General features: G+C 40.0%; 1 protein-coding gene and 1 long non-coding RNA gene across 2 annotated transcripts; one reads left to right on the forward strand and one right to left on the reverse strand.

The window, feature by feature from the left end:
- Positions 1-279: 279 nt before the first annotated feature.
- LOC142400622 (transcription factor JunD-like) lies at positions 280-2,217 on the reverse strand. The gene has a single exon (XM_075485678.1). It carries the CDS (start codon positions 2,020-2,022, stop codon positions 1,201-1,203), a length of 822 nt encoding a protein of 273 aa, XP_075341793.1. The 5' UTR covers positions 2,023-2,217; the 3' UTR covers positions 280-1,200.
- A 2,293-nt stretch (positions 2,218-4,510) lies between these two features.
- Positions 4,511-9,578, forward strand: LOC142400623 (uncharacterized). The gene is made up of 3 exons (XR_012772947.1): positions 4,511-4,568; positions 5,410-5,456; positions 8,930-9,578. It is a non-coding gene; the product is annotated as an uncharacterized LOC142400623 (long non-coding RNA).
- Positions 9,579-12,365: the final 2,787 nt, after the last annotated feature.

A 12,365-nucleotide genomic window follows, 5' to 3' on the forward strand; every position in this document is an offset into this window, starting at 1 on the left:
GTTGAGGTGCTGTTTGCTGCATCCACAGCTAAGAAAACGTGGTCAGAAATGTTACAGGTAAACATGGATTTCAGTAATTCTGTCCTCACTGACTGGACTGGAGGAACAAACTATTTACGTGCTACTTGATGTATTGCACGAAGAGTAACCAGTATCTGGAGTTAGGATTGTACTGAACTGTGCCTTAAAATTCAAACCTCAGACATCTGGATTATGTTCCAAACACTGAAATCAACGAGCAAGTAAATGTAACATCTACCATAAACACAGGAAACAGAGTTTATTGCCGAGCAGCATTTTATTCAAAACACAACGGTATAAAGCCAAATAACTCTAGGCTAGAGGTGATAGCAACAGTCAGTAAACACAAAGATTAGGACTTTTCACATTTGAAACAACGAGCACACTGAAAAAGGGGCACAGTGGAGTAAAAAATATCTGATAAATACACATGTGTAAAGGTAATAAACACTAATTTACTTGCACCCTGGGACACCCAGCTGTGGGCAACATTCGAGTTTGTCAACAACATGCAAATTGTTCCCTTGAGAAATACAGAGTAAATAGGTTATATATGTAAATGAGCTCTTACATAGACGTGGGTGTGTACGCTTTTAGTTTCTTACAACCAGCTCCTCTGATGTTAAGGATATACGTGTCATAGCTGTGCATATTGTTGTAGAAATATATTCTGTTTGGTCCATGTTTGGTCAAGTAAACATTTTAAATCTGGATATTGTGACGTTTATGCCATCAATGCTGAGGTGTCTTTCTTTCTATAACCATTAAACACTAATATGAGGTAGAGCAAGATTAAACACACTGAAGGAAACCCTCATTTCGGCCCGAATTAAAGAAACCAATTGCTGGTTATCTATTTAAAAACCCTCGATGATAGGGTGTTTTTTTTCTCTCGGTGGAGGCGATACCAGGCGGTGTTTTAGGAATAAAAATTCCACTTTTTCAAATTTACTGGTAGCCAAAACAGTGCAAGGGTCCCCCATATCTGTTATATGAAGTCAAATTCTATCTCATATGCTTTGATTTGAAGAATACTAAAAGGCATTTTAAAACAGCCGATTTGTAACCTGGCATTCATCCCTTTAAAATGGCACACATCAGGGCTACGCTACATGTAGAAAAACCAACATTAACAAAGTCTGTGGAGCTTATATGCTGGTCAGTAGCCCAACTGGAGGTCTAGTGCACCTGGACCTCGTGTGGGAGCAGCTGGCAGCCGCTGTTGACATGGCTGAGGACTTTCTGTTTCAGCTGGGCGACCTGCTCCCTCAGCAGGCTGGCCGTCGAGGCCAGATCGGTGTTCTGATTTTTCAGCGTTTTGACCTTGTCCTCCAACCTGGTGATCCGCTCCAGTTTGCGCCTCCGACACTTGGAGGCTGCAATCCGGTTTCTGAGTCTCTTCCTCTCGGCCTTGACGCTCTCCTGAGTGTCCATGTCGACGGGAGACAGCGGCGGGCTCTCCCCGAAGCTCTGCACGTCGGGGACCGTCTGAGGCTCCTCCTTCGTCGGCTGAACCCGAGAAAGCTCTGGCTGCGGCGGGGCTGCCCCCAGATGATGTGACGGAGGAGGCGGGAAAGGGACCGTGTCCGTGGAGTAGTTGACAGTGGTTCCCAGCGGCCCACTGCCGTAACTGTTCAGGTTTGTATACACCGGTAAATCCGGCTGCACGGTGACCGCAGCGATGTTAGCACCAAGGTCCAAGCTGCTGCTGGTCTGACCGGTTCCATTCAGCTGGTTCTGCTTGTGTAAGTCCTCCAACGCCTTGACGAACCCCTCGGCGAACTCCTGCTCGTCCGTCACCGTCTTTGGGTAGAGGAACTGGGAGCTGGTCGGTGTGGTGGTGACCATTCCATTGGACTGGATGATTAGCCTCTCCAGCTCCGGGGAGGCCAGTTTGAGCAGCCCCAAGTCCGGGGAGTTGAGGATGCTCTCAGCGTCGCGGAGATGCGGTTTGAGGTCCGAGTCGTCCGTCAGGTTTAGGCTGATATCCTTCTTCATCATTATTTCAACGTGTTTAGTAAAAAAGTCGGGCTGTTCGACACTCTCTCAGAAAGGTGCCCTACCCATAACCCCACGGAAATAATCTGTAGTGTGAAATATCGGCTGATAAATATGTATTTCAGTACCTTACTGACAGGTTCTCCAGCTGAGTCAGAATGTTCGCCAGCTCTCACTCTCACGAGCTTTTAGAGTAGAGCGCTGGCACGTTCCATTATGTCACGTCAGAGCACGCGTATGATAACGTTAGTTCAATAAAGAGACATGCAGAGCAGAGAGGCGGTGAGAAACACTCTCACTCTGCGCCTTATTTCTGGAACCAGATAAAATCAGGGGCAGGATTTTTGATCAATTATTGTGAAAATATTCAACACGATGATACAACCCGGTTATTATCTACATCTTGAATACTTTCTACTCTCGTGTTATGTAAAATAAAACATAAGCTTCACGCTCACCTAATTTAAGAAATTCTTCAATCAATCAATCTTTATTTATATAGCGCATTTCATACCACAGGCAACTCAATGTGCTTTACATAAAGACATAAAAAATACAACACAGAAATACAGAGCAAAATTAAATTCAGCTAATAGTAAGATTGGTATAACTATAACAGGTAATTTGAGTAAACTAACAAAAGCTAACAAACATGGATAAACTTTCATGTTTTGTTACATATTCTTATATTTATCAAGTAATATTTATGTCACAGTCCTGCTGACATAATAATTAACAGCCTTTTCACCTCAAAAATAACTAATCAAAGCAGGATTTCTCAACATTGACCGGTTACTGCTCTGGGACTGACTGACAACCTGTAACCTGCCTCTCACCCAATGACAACTGGAATCCAACCCCAGTTGGATTAAGCGGGTTTAGAAAATGGATGGATGGAAGGATGGATGAATGGTTACTGTCGGGGATTTTAGATATATCTGTCACTAAAGATGTGTCCAATATAGCTACATTTATTGCTTTTATTTGGGTGTATTACTACATTGGTAAATAGGTAAAGACAAACACAGGCAGTGTGTGTTTGGTCATCACGAAGAAAATAGTAGCATTATTTCCATTTTGTCCAAAAATTATCATATCACATGTTTTTCAGAGTCTTTGGATTCTTTTTAAATTGGAAATCTTCATTTTCCCCTTGAAAGAAGGCTTTATTGTCCCTCCAACCATTGGCTGAGATGTGGTCTTTGTACGTTTACCTTAAAATACAGCAAAAATAATCCAGCATGTGATTTAAACTTACGGTGCGCTCAGTTTGTTATGAACTATCGTGTCCTCAAAACTAGATTGTACAAAGTCGAGAATGAACTTTAATTTCCGAAAGAGTTAATCCATTTTCTTTTTTCTTGATAGACGATCTTTGAACACAGCTGTATTGCCATGGAGAAGTAGCCTGATAAACCAGCCTAAATGGATTGGATGTCTAATTTAGTCTGGCACCGATCAATGGATACAACGGAACATTGTTGATGAGCACAACCCGTTGTCTTTCACACCGCGTCTGTGCCTATAGGCCAACGCTCTGACGAATCAGCGCAACTGACTGTGACGTAGTAAGCGCGACAGAAAGCTTTGGTGGGAGGGGACTCTTCCGGTTTCCAACGAGGCGATTTTGGTTGCAGTTCCACCCTCTTTCCACGTGGGGCGCCCAATTTTGGAGACCAGAATGAATGGAGTCCTATGGAGCTATACGCCCTTTCGTGCCCTTATCTCAAGATATAATTTTTTCTCTAGTAATTCGAATGTTGTTTTCGAAAAAGGGTGTTTAGAAAATACCCATGGCTGAGTTTTAGATTTTTAGAGCCACTCATTTGCTTAAAAAAAGGATTTGAAGTGTATATGACGTCATACATAGCGGGTCGACCAGCTGTCATTAGCACAATGCTAGCGCGTTGTGGACAACAAGAAGCCAACCAGTAAGAAATCAAAGCGATATATGTACTCGTTCAGTAGATTTTTTACTTGAAACCCATGTTGAGCTCTCAGAAACTACATTCAAATCTGAGCGCTCTTGAGGAGACTTATGTGAAACTGACCATTTGTAGCATCTAGCTCCATAGGGCCCCATTCATTCTGGTCTCCACCGACGCTCCCAGTGGAATTCTGGTGGAACTGCAGCCAAAAAGCCGGTACAATGGGGCTTAATACAGAGTGGCAAGGCTGTTCGTTATAATGGCTGTGTGCCAAGGCTGAATCAAACGAGCACTGTTCCATTGCCGCCGCCATCTTTCTTGTTGTGCTTTCGCTTGTCTATGTTCGCTTCCACTGCCCAACGTCGCACTGCTCTGTCGTCACTCCCTCAAAACCCTCTGGCCCGCCCGCGTTGATTCAAAACACATCTCTGCGTTGTGATTGGTTTAGTTGCCATCTGCCAGAATCAGGGCAGTATTTTCAAAATGACAAGTGGATCGAGGCCAGACCCAACCGCAGGCAAAACATTTTGCCGTCCAGCAGTTGGCGCTGGTTTTCCAGGCTAATGGAGAAGAGGAATAAACTACAAACAGTGAGGTGTTGCTCTGACGTTTGCCGTCATGGTGAGTAGTAGTTGCCTACATGCCTTCATTTTCAAACAAATAAAACCTGGAGTGTTTGACACAATGTTTTCAAACAACAAGCTCAATTTGAAAAAGATGTTTGAGATTGAAAATGGCCAGTATTTTCTTAATTTTCCCATGTAAGAATTTAATGGCAACACTGGGAAATGCAACGAATGTAGCAGCTATATCACACAACAGAAGATTGTGTTGTTGAAGATGAACAACTGCTAAACGTTATGTGTGCGGTTAATGTCGAAGTTGACAGAAAAATCTTCCTTCTCTTTTAAGCCGCCAAGAAACTCGTCTTTCTGGACATCAGCATTAGGGGAATTTGAATACTGAACTGGTTTGGTTTCAACATTTCCTCTGGTCAGAGAGCAGTGTCACAGTTTAGTTAGGAAGTATTATATACTTCTAATTTAAGTGATAGGAATTTCTTTTCTAAATGTAATAATCTGAGGATGACTTTTGCACGGTTAATTGACATTTTGTGAAGATGTTTCAAATTGTACCTCCTGTTAGCTTTGTTTGACTTATGCTCCTATGATCAGATCAAACCTTTGTACATCTCTTTAAATACCTTGGTTGAAGGAATGGGTTCCAGAAATACTGTGGTTGCATTTCATCTGCTGTGAAGACAGCGAGCTCGAGGATTAGGTATTCCTTCAACTTGTCAAGCCTTTTTTTTTGCCACCCTTTCAAGCTGTTTTGTTGCTGTATAAACACAGATAAACACAGATCTACAGAGCAGCCCTTTGAATCAACCGTCACTCTATTCAGCTAATCAATATCCAAATAAATGTGATGGAATAATAAACCTTGTTTCCTTCATTACTAGTTCTCCAGCCTGCTAAGGTTTACACAGAGGAGGTTCGTGCGTCACAGGTAGGTTCTATCCATCACTACAAAGCTTTGTGCGGGTGGATCACATGGTAGACCCTGTGATGTCACATCTCTTAACGCTGTGGCGGAAATGGAGGTTTTGTGTGTGTGTGCGTGTGCGTGTGCGTGTGTGTGTGTCTCCACCAGGGGAGAGATATTTTTGTCTAAAAGCTGTATATTAGTGCTGAGAGAGTGGGGGTGCTGAGACTGCAGGCTTTAGCTGGGAAAAGCCGTACGACTGCATTTTTCACAATCATCACAAAATCTCTCATTTCATTTATCTTTTGATTATGAACAAATACAGAATACGAGCAAAAAACATCCGGAATCATTTAAACATGATCTTTTTAATGAACAGGGAAGGTTTGCTTCTTCTTTCAGCAATTCATCACACAAATGGAAATTGAATAAGTTTTATTCTAACATAATCATTGGGTCAAAAAAATGTGTTTTATTTTATGATAACAGTGTGTAATCAAGGCATGGCAGTTGTGTATTTAGCTGCGCTTCTGTGAAACAATGACTGTTGATACGCCAGGAGAATAGAAGATTATTCTGAACCACGAGTGGTTTGAGAAGTGTTAGGGGTACTTTGGTATTGTAACTGTAACCATCACAATACAGACTGTCATACAACAATGGCAAAACCTTGTTCTTCTACAGCCACTTTTCAAACCAACTAAAAGCAGATTTTGGTTTGAGCAACACTTTAGAGTTACATTGAAAGGAATACTTAGAATTACCGCCATTAGAAGGGCTGTGATGTACAGCTACTGACAATTATGGGTGTAAATTAATAAAATATTCATGTTAAAACTCACAATGATATCATCAGTGATTGTGTTTCACTTTATGTTGTGTTGTCATCACAATAATATCCGTATTGAGAATTCATTATGTATAGATATACATTGCAAAATGTTGTAGGGTCACAATATAGGCTCAGAAATGTTGATTACTACATTTTCCTTACTGTCTTCACTACTCACAACCAGCTTATGTTTAAGTACCTTAACATGTAAATATGCTTTTGTCTGATCATCAACATCCATAGGTGTTCCTACGTGATCACATTCACTGTGCATCTCTCATCAGTATTGAATTGGCAACAAATGCTTAAAAAAAAGGAAGGAGGGGAGAGGGCAGTTGCGTCTTTCTTTTCAAATGTGCTCTCACATGTGAACGGTTAGGGTTAGGAGTTGAAATTGTTGCAATTCTTTTCATTTCACAGGAATGCTGCCTGACAGCGTAGCGATAGGCTACCTCCTCACAATTTATGATCATGAATTGTGAAACTTCTATGTTCTGGACAAGTGGACAAACATACATATGACACACTATTAGACTGTGCTGTTTGGTTAAGATGATCTCACATTATAGCGAATTCCAGAAGCAACACTCAGGTAATAGCAACTAACAGAGATAACAGTGTGTCATATGACTGCTTAATTCTTTAAATACAAGTCAACATGAAGTTTTGGAGTACATAAAATTGTCAGCAGTAACTGTCATTACTGACTGCGAGTTAGGCTTGCTGAGACATAGTATAATGAGCAGTCAGGAATGTCTGGCACTTGTTGGAATGATTTAGCTTCCACTGTGCCTAAAGGAATTGATTGATTCTACTGTGTTGAGCAACATGTGATTGATATGTGTTTTGTGCTTTAAACATGATGATTAACACAGAAGAACAGAGCAGATATGAAAGTTTTAATACAAATGAGTGTCCATCATTTGCTTTTGTAATGAGATTCTCTTGTGAGCTTTGAACCCTACTGAGATCAACAGATATGTGCCCTGTTTTGTTGCTTTGCTGGAAACTGGTTTGACTAGCAAACATGGGTGTAATCAGGTATTGTATAAGTTGAAAGGAATTTATTTTTAGAATAGTTCACTTAGGGGTTAATGATGGTGTGGTGGTTAGCACTGTTGCCCAACAGCAAGAGAGTTCCTGGTTCAAATCCCAGCTGTGGCCTTTCTTTGTTCTGATGTGTGGGTTCTGTCCACCACCCAAAACCATGCAGGTCAGGTTAGCTGGTGACTCTAGATTGACCCTAGGAGCATGGTTGTTTGTCCACTTGTCATGGGTGTACCCTGCCTCTCGCCCAAGACAGCCGGGATAGGCTCCAGCAGATTTTCCTAAAGAAAATCTGTGTCGAACTTTGATGTAAAAGGTCTGTGGGACCGTTTAGTTTTCCTTTTTCCTTATTATCCAGTTTAACACGATAGTTTCCAGTCCACCTTTGAGAGCAGCTGTGGGGGACAATTACTGATGGTTTTGAGTGAGGCAGTTACCTTTAGTTAAACCACGACTATATAAAAAGCTTAATTTAAAAATAAAATTAATCAGTCGATATCTTACCATTACTTACATAAACTGCATTCTGTTTTTCTTTATTTATTTATTTAAAGCGTACTATTGAGTGTGTAGTATAAAGAAAGCAAATAGTTATTTTCAGTTCAGTACTGTTTGTTTGCTCATCCCTGTATATTCATAAGTAAATTAAGGGGCTGACAGTCCTTATAGATACATGCCTGTGAGTATACGTGCGAGTCCCACTAAGCTTCTCCACTGGGCCTGATGACGTAGTTTCAGTGTGGGTGAAGTTCCACACTGACGGAGGATGTAGGAACCTCATGTGTGACAAAAATTGTGTGTGTGTGTGCGAGGTTGGTTTGAAAAAAAAAACACACCTGTGCACCCACAAATACACACCAACAATTTCAAACTCTTAACCACAAAACCTCAGTGGGCCTACATCTTCCCATTGTTATACCTTAGCTGTTGTAGAAAAACAAAGGCATGTAATAACTGATTATTATCATTGTTTTCCATACATCGATGTTACTGTTACAGTGCTCTTTGTTTTGTGGTATTATGGGAAATTGCCTCATATTTACAGTTTACAAGTCACTTGTCACCAATATATTTCAGTTTAACTGTATGAAAAAGAATAGATTTTTTTTTTTTTTGTATTTTAGATTAGATTAGTAGTATTTTTTTTTGTTTTTGTTTTGTTTCTTTGTCAATGTATTGGCATGCTGTTTTCTCTATGTACTCTTTTACTAAGAGTGCATCCATTTTACTTGGTGTTAACGGCTGAAATAAAACATTTGAAAGATATTTAGCTGCTACAATAATCTAAGTCCCATAGAATCAATTGCATTATGATCTAAATTAATTCTTTTAAACCATCAGACCCAACATTATACAGTAACTCGTCTCTGTGATCCTCTACTGAGTGAAAGTATGTTGAATGTCAAAGCAAGTGCATTGGAGATATCAAATGAAGGTTTCCATCCATTTTCCAGTTCAGTTTTGAAACTGAAAAAATGTAAATGACATTTAATGGAAACATTTTTAAAAGTCTCATCAAGACCGCATAGTTTGTTTTATTTTTGCTTTATACTACATCTTACCAAATACCACAATAATATTTTTAATTTCATATTTATTTATGTGTGTCTTCACATAGGTCTGGGATATGTTGGCAGATAAAGCCTTTCAGGAAAGTGTGGGAGATCAACAGGTTGAAGTGCCACATCTGAACAGAAACTTTGCTGCTACTGCTCATTGGTGCTGCAGCTCAGTGGCTGATACTGCCAGCCCACAGGAAGGAAGTACTGGTTGTGATTCTTTCTGTCTCATGATGGTTTCCACTGTGTCCCCAGGTTTTGTCCACAATCCACAGAAATGCAAATTGGGCAATCTGAATACTCTGAATTCAAGATAACGTGTATGCATGTGTTAAATTATATTGCAGATAATGTGGTTTTATAATGAAAATGAAAAGGACCAGTTGTTATATCTGTAATTTTTCATCCATCCATATATTTTGGGGGGGTGGGGTTGGCCATCCTTTCAAACAAAGTCGAACTGACTTGATAAAGAAATGTTTTTTTATGTCCATTTGTGTAAGGAGAAGAGATTTATTTGCGAGTTGTCTCACAGGAATGAGTAACATGGTGGACTAGTTAGCTAACCACTGATTTATACTTTTTTAGCTACTTAGCTAGCAACTTAACATGGTAACCATAGAGGTTCGCTGGCTTGCTTAGCTGTAGCAGTTTGTTCCAGGGTGTTTTCAAGATGATAAATTTAATTAACATGTATCATGTGTACTTGAATTAAAGGGATAGTTCGCCTCTTTTGACATGAAGCTGTATGACATCCCATATTAGCAATATAATTTATGAACATTGACTTACCCCCTGCTGCGTCCTGTGAGCCGAGTTCCAGCCTCGTTTTGGCGTTGACGAAGGTACTCCGGCTAGTTGGCTAGGGTCCCGAAAATAAAGCATTTTGCTTCTCAAAACAATATGCGTTCAAAAGAGTAATACATTTGCATCACAAAAATCGTTAGCCAGAAAAAGTCAGACCTCACAATTGCTTGGTGCTATTTTTGCCTCCCTTCATATCAATGCGTTCAGCCACCTAGCGATAGCCGCACTTGTTACGGTGTTTACTGCTCGGAAGCAGGGGACTACTCGGTCTGAACTTCGGTCTGCATGGTTTACACAGCCCGTAGTGATACGAAGGGAGAGAGAAATAGCGCCAAGCGATTGTGAGGTCTGACTTTTTCTGGCTAACGATTTTGTGATGCAAATGTATTACTCTTTTGAACGCATATTGTTTTGAGAAGCAAAACGCTTTATTTTCGGGACCCTAGCCAACTAGCCGGACTACCTTCGTCAACGCCAAAACAAGGCTGGAACTCGGCTCACAGGACGCAGCGGGGGGTAAGTCAATGTTCATAAAAGATATTGCTAATATGGGATGTCATACAGCTTCATGTCAAAAGAGGCGAACTATCCCTTTAAGTATTTTGAAGAAGCCATTTGAAGGGCGATAACTATCTCCTGAAAAATGTACTTGCTTTAACGGACTAAGCACATAACATCACAGTGAAAGTTTTAGTTTGTGTTTATTTACACGTCAGTCTAGCAATACTATAAGAATGTTAGTTGTAGTTTAATGGGATTTATGAATGATGTCAAAATGTCCAATTTTTTTGTGCCAGTGTACTAAAAACAAGTGATAAATGGTTAATAATTAAACAGTTTTAATTTCTAGAAAAGTTTTTCATAGCAACCATCTCAAATTTCATCCACCCACTAGCTAGCAACAAATTGCATCTATATCTAGACAACGTTAGCTTTGGGTTCACTTTAATTGTTCATCAGCAACTTCCTTCTGGAATAAACCACACCAGTGTTTGCTCGTTCCTTCGTTTGCTTTGCCTCTTCATGTTTCAGTTTCTTTTGACAAGGTCATTTCACTTGTTGTTGGTTTTCTTTGTATTACGCAATATATATCTCATAATATCTCAAATAATTACCCTCAAACATCTCACAAAAGACAATTCATACCTACTAAATCCTCCTCATCTTCTTCTTTGTTGCCTCCTGAACAATATTCCTCCTTCACATGCCTTTTATTGTATTAATATGGCCATTCTTCTATCTAATCTTTTTTATTTATTTTTATAGATCCTTGTTATTGTTACAAACTGTAACTTTAAAAGAAAATGAGATTGGAGATCACAAGAACTTTATTTTATTATAAAATCAACAGGTTAAGGTTAAACTCCCCATGCATGATGCCAAGGCTGTCTGGGTTTGTCATTTATAATTTGTCTACCTGTCTATTTACCATCGTTACAGCTTGTGTTTTAGCTGGATCAGTTGTTACTGAGAAGGTGAGGCAAATTTTTTTTTAAACTGAAATGTGAAATGATTAGCTTGCTTTTGCCCTGTTTAGTTTCTGAGTGTATGCACCAGATTTTATCAATGCATTAAGACATATTGAATAAAACCCCCAAAATATGCTTTTTTAAAGATTAAATTAGCATCCAGCACATTCTTGACTACTGGTAGTGTCTGACACCTTTGTTATTTTTTTCCCCACAAGGCTTTACTTTTATTTTTTCACCTCATTATGTCAACTATGCTTCCAAAATCTACCACACTGTAACATGCAGTGTCTCCTGACTTCATAATGACCTGTGGGCAATAACATTCTAACTTCCTTAACAGTTATCTTTTCTGGCATTACAAGCTGGAAAGTATTTGGATGATATGTCCCATAGCAAAAATCTGGACCTTAACAAGTGCCAGAGGTTGGCTTCCCTGTATTTATCATGACTTCTGACTTTTATATGGTGAATGAGTGATGTGTGAAATCTCCATTTGGGTATAAAATATAACAGATAAAGAATCACAGATACCAGAATAAGAGTAATATGCCTTGGAGGGAACAGTATTTTTGAGAAATAAATGGACATAGATGTACATGGTAAGAGATATTTCCTGGTAGGCAGGGCTTGGAAGAGCTTCCATAAATATGTTTGGCAGCTACGTATACTTTGTGCCTGCTGGTAAAAATAGGCCTTCTTCCCAAGGGAAGTGATGACGTCTGCAGCCTGTCTGCATCAGCAACCACAAATTGGCTTCATCCTCGTACTGGAAGAGCAGAGACACAAAGTGTGGGGGGAGCATCAGTGATCACCATGGCAACACATGCAGAGTGACGCAGGTAAAAGCAATAGAAAGGAGGAGAGGTACTGATTGGCTACCAACTGCAGTGGTGTGTCTGTGTGTATGGAAGAGATGTGTGGGAGGTAAGGAAAAGGAGGAAAACTCAACAACCCAGCACTGAGATTCGCCCCCACACTGCAACACACACTAACACACACCGTCTAAGCCTGTTAGCATGGTTAACAATTGAACCTAGCAAAGAGATTATATGAATTTCACGGTTCTTGAGCACCGACTTCAGACGCAGTGGAAAATAGTGTTATTTTCCTCCCTTTCAAATGCCATCTTGGATATGCATGCATGCATTATGGGAAGAAAATATTCTGCACAGTGACTGAAAGCAACATAGAATTTAATTTCAGTGCAATTGAAGCG

The sequence above is a fragment of the Odontesthes bonariensis genome, chromosome 15 (assembly GCF_027942865.1).
Source record: "Odontesthes bonariensis isolate fOdoBon6 chromosome 15, fOdoBon6.hap1, whole genome shotgun sequence".
NCBI lineage: Eukaryota > Metazoa > Chordata > Actinopteri > Atheriniformes > Atherinopsidae > Odontesthes > Odontesthes bonariensis.

Bases quoted from the DNA above. Each gene is read 5' to 3' on its own strand.
- LOC142400622 (XM_075485678.1), bottom strand. From the start codon at position 2,022: ATGATGAAGAAGGATATCAGCCTAAACCTGACGGACGACTCGGACCTC.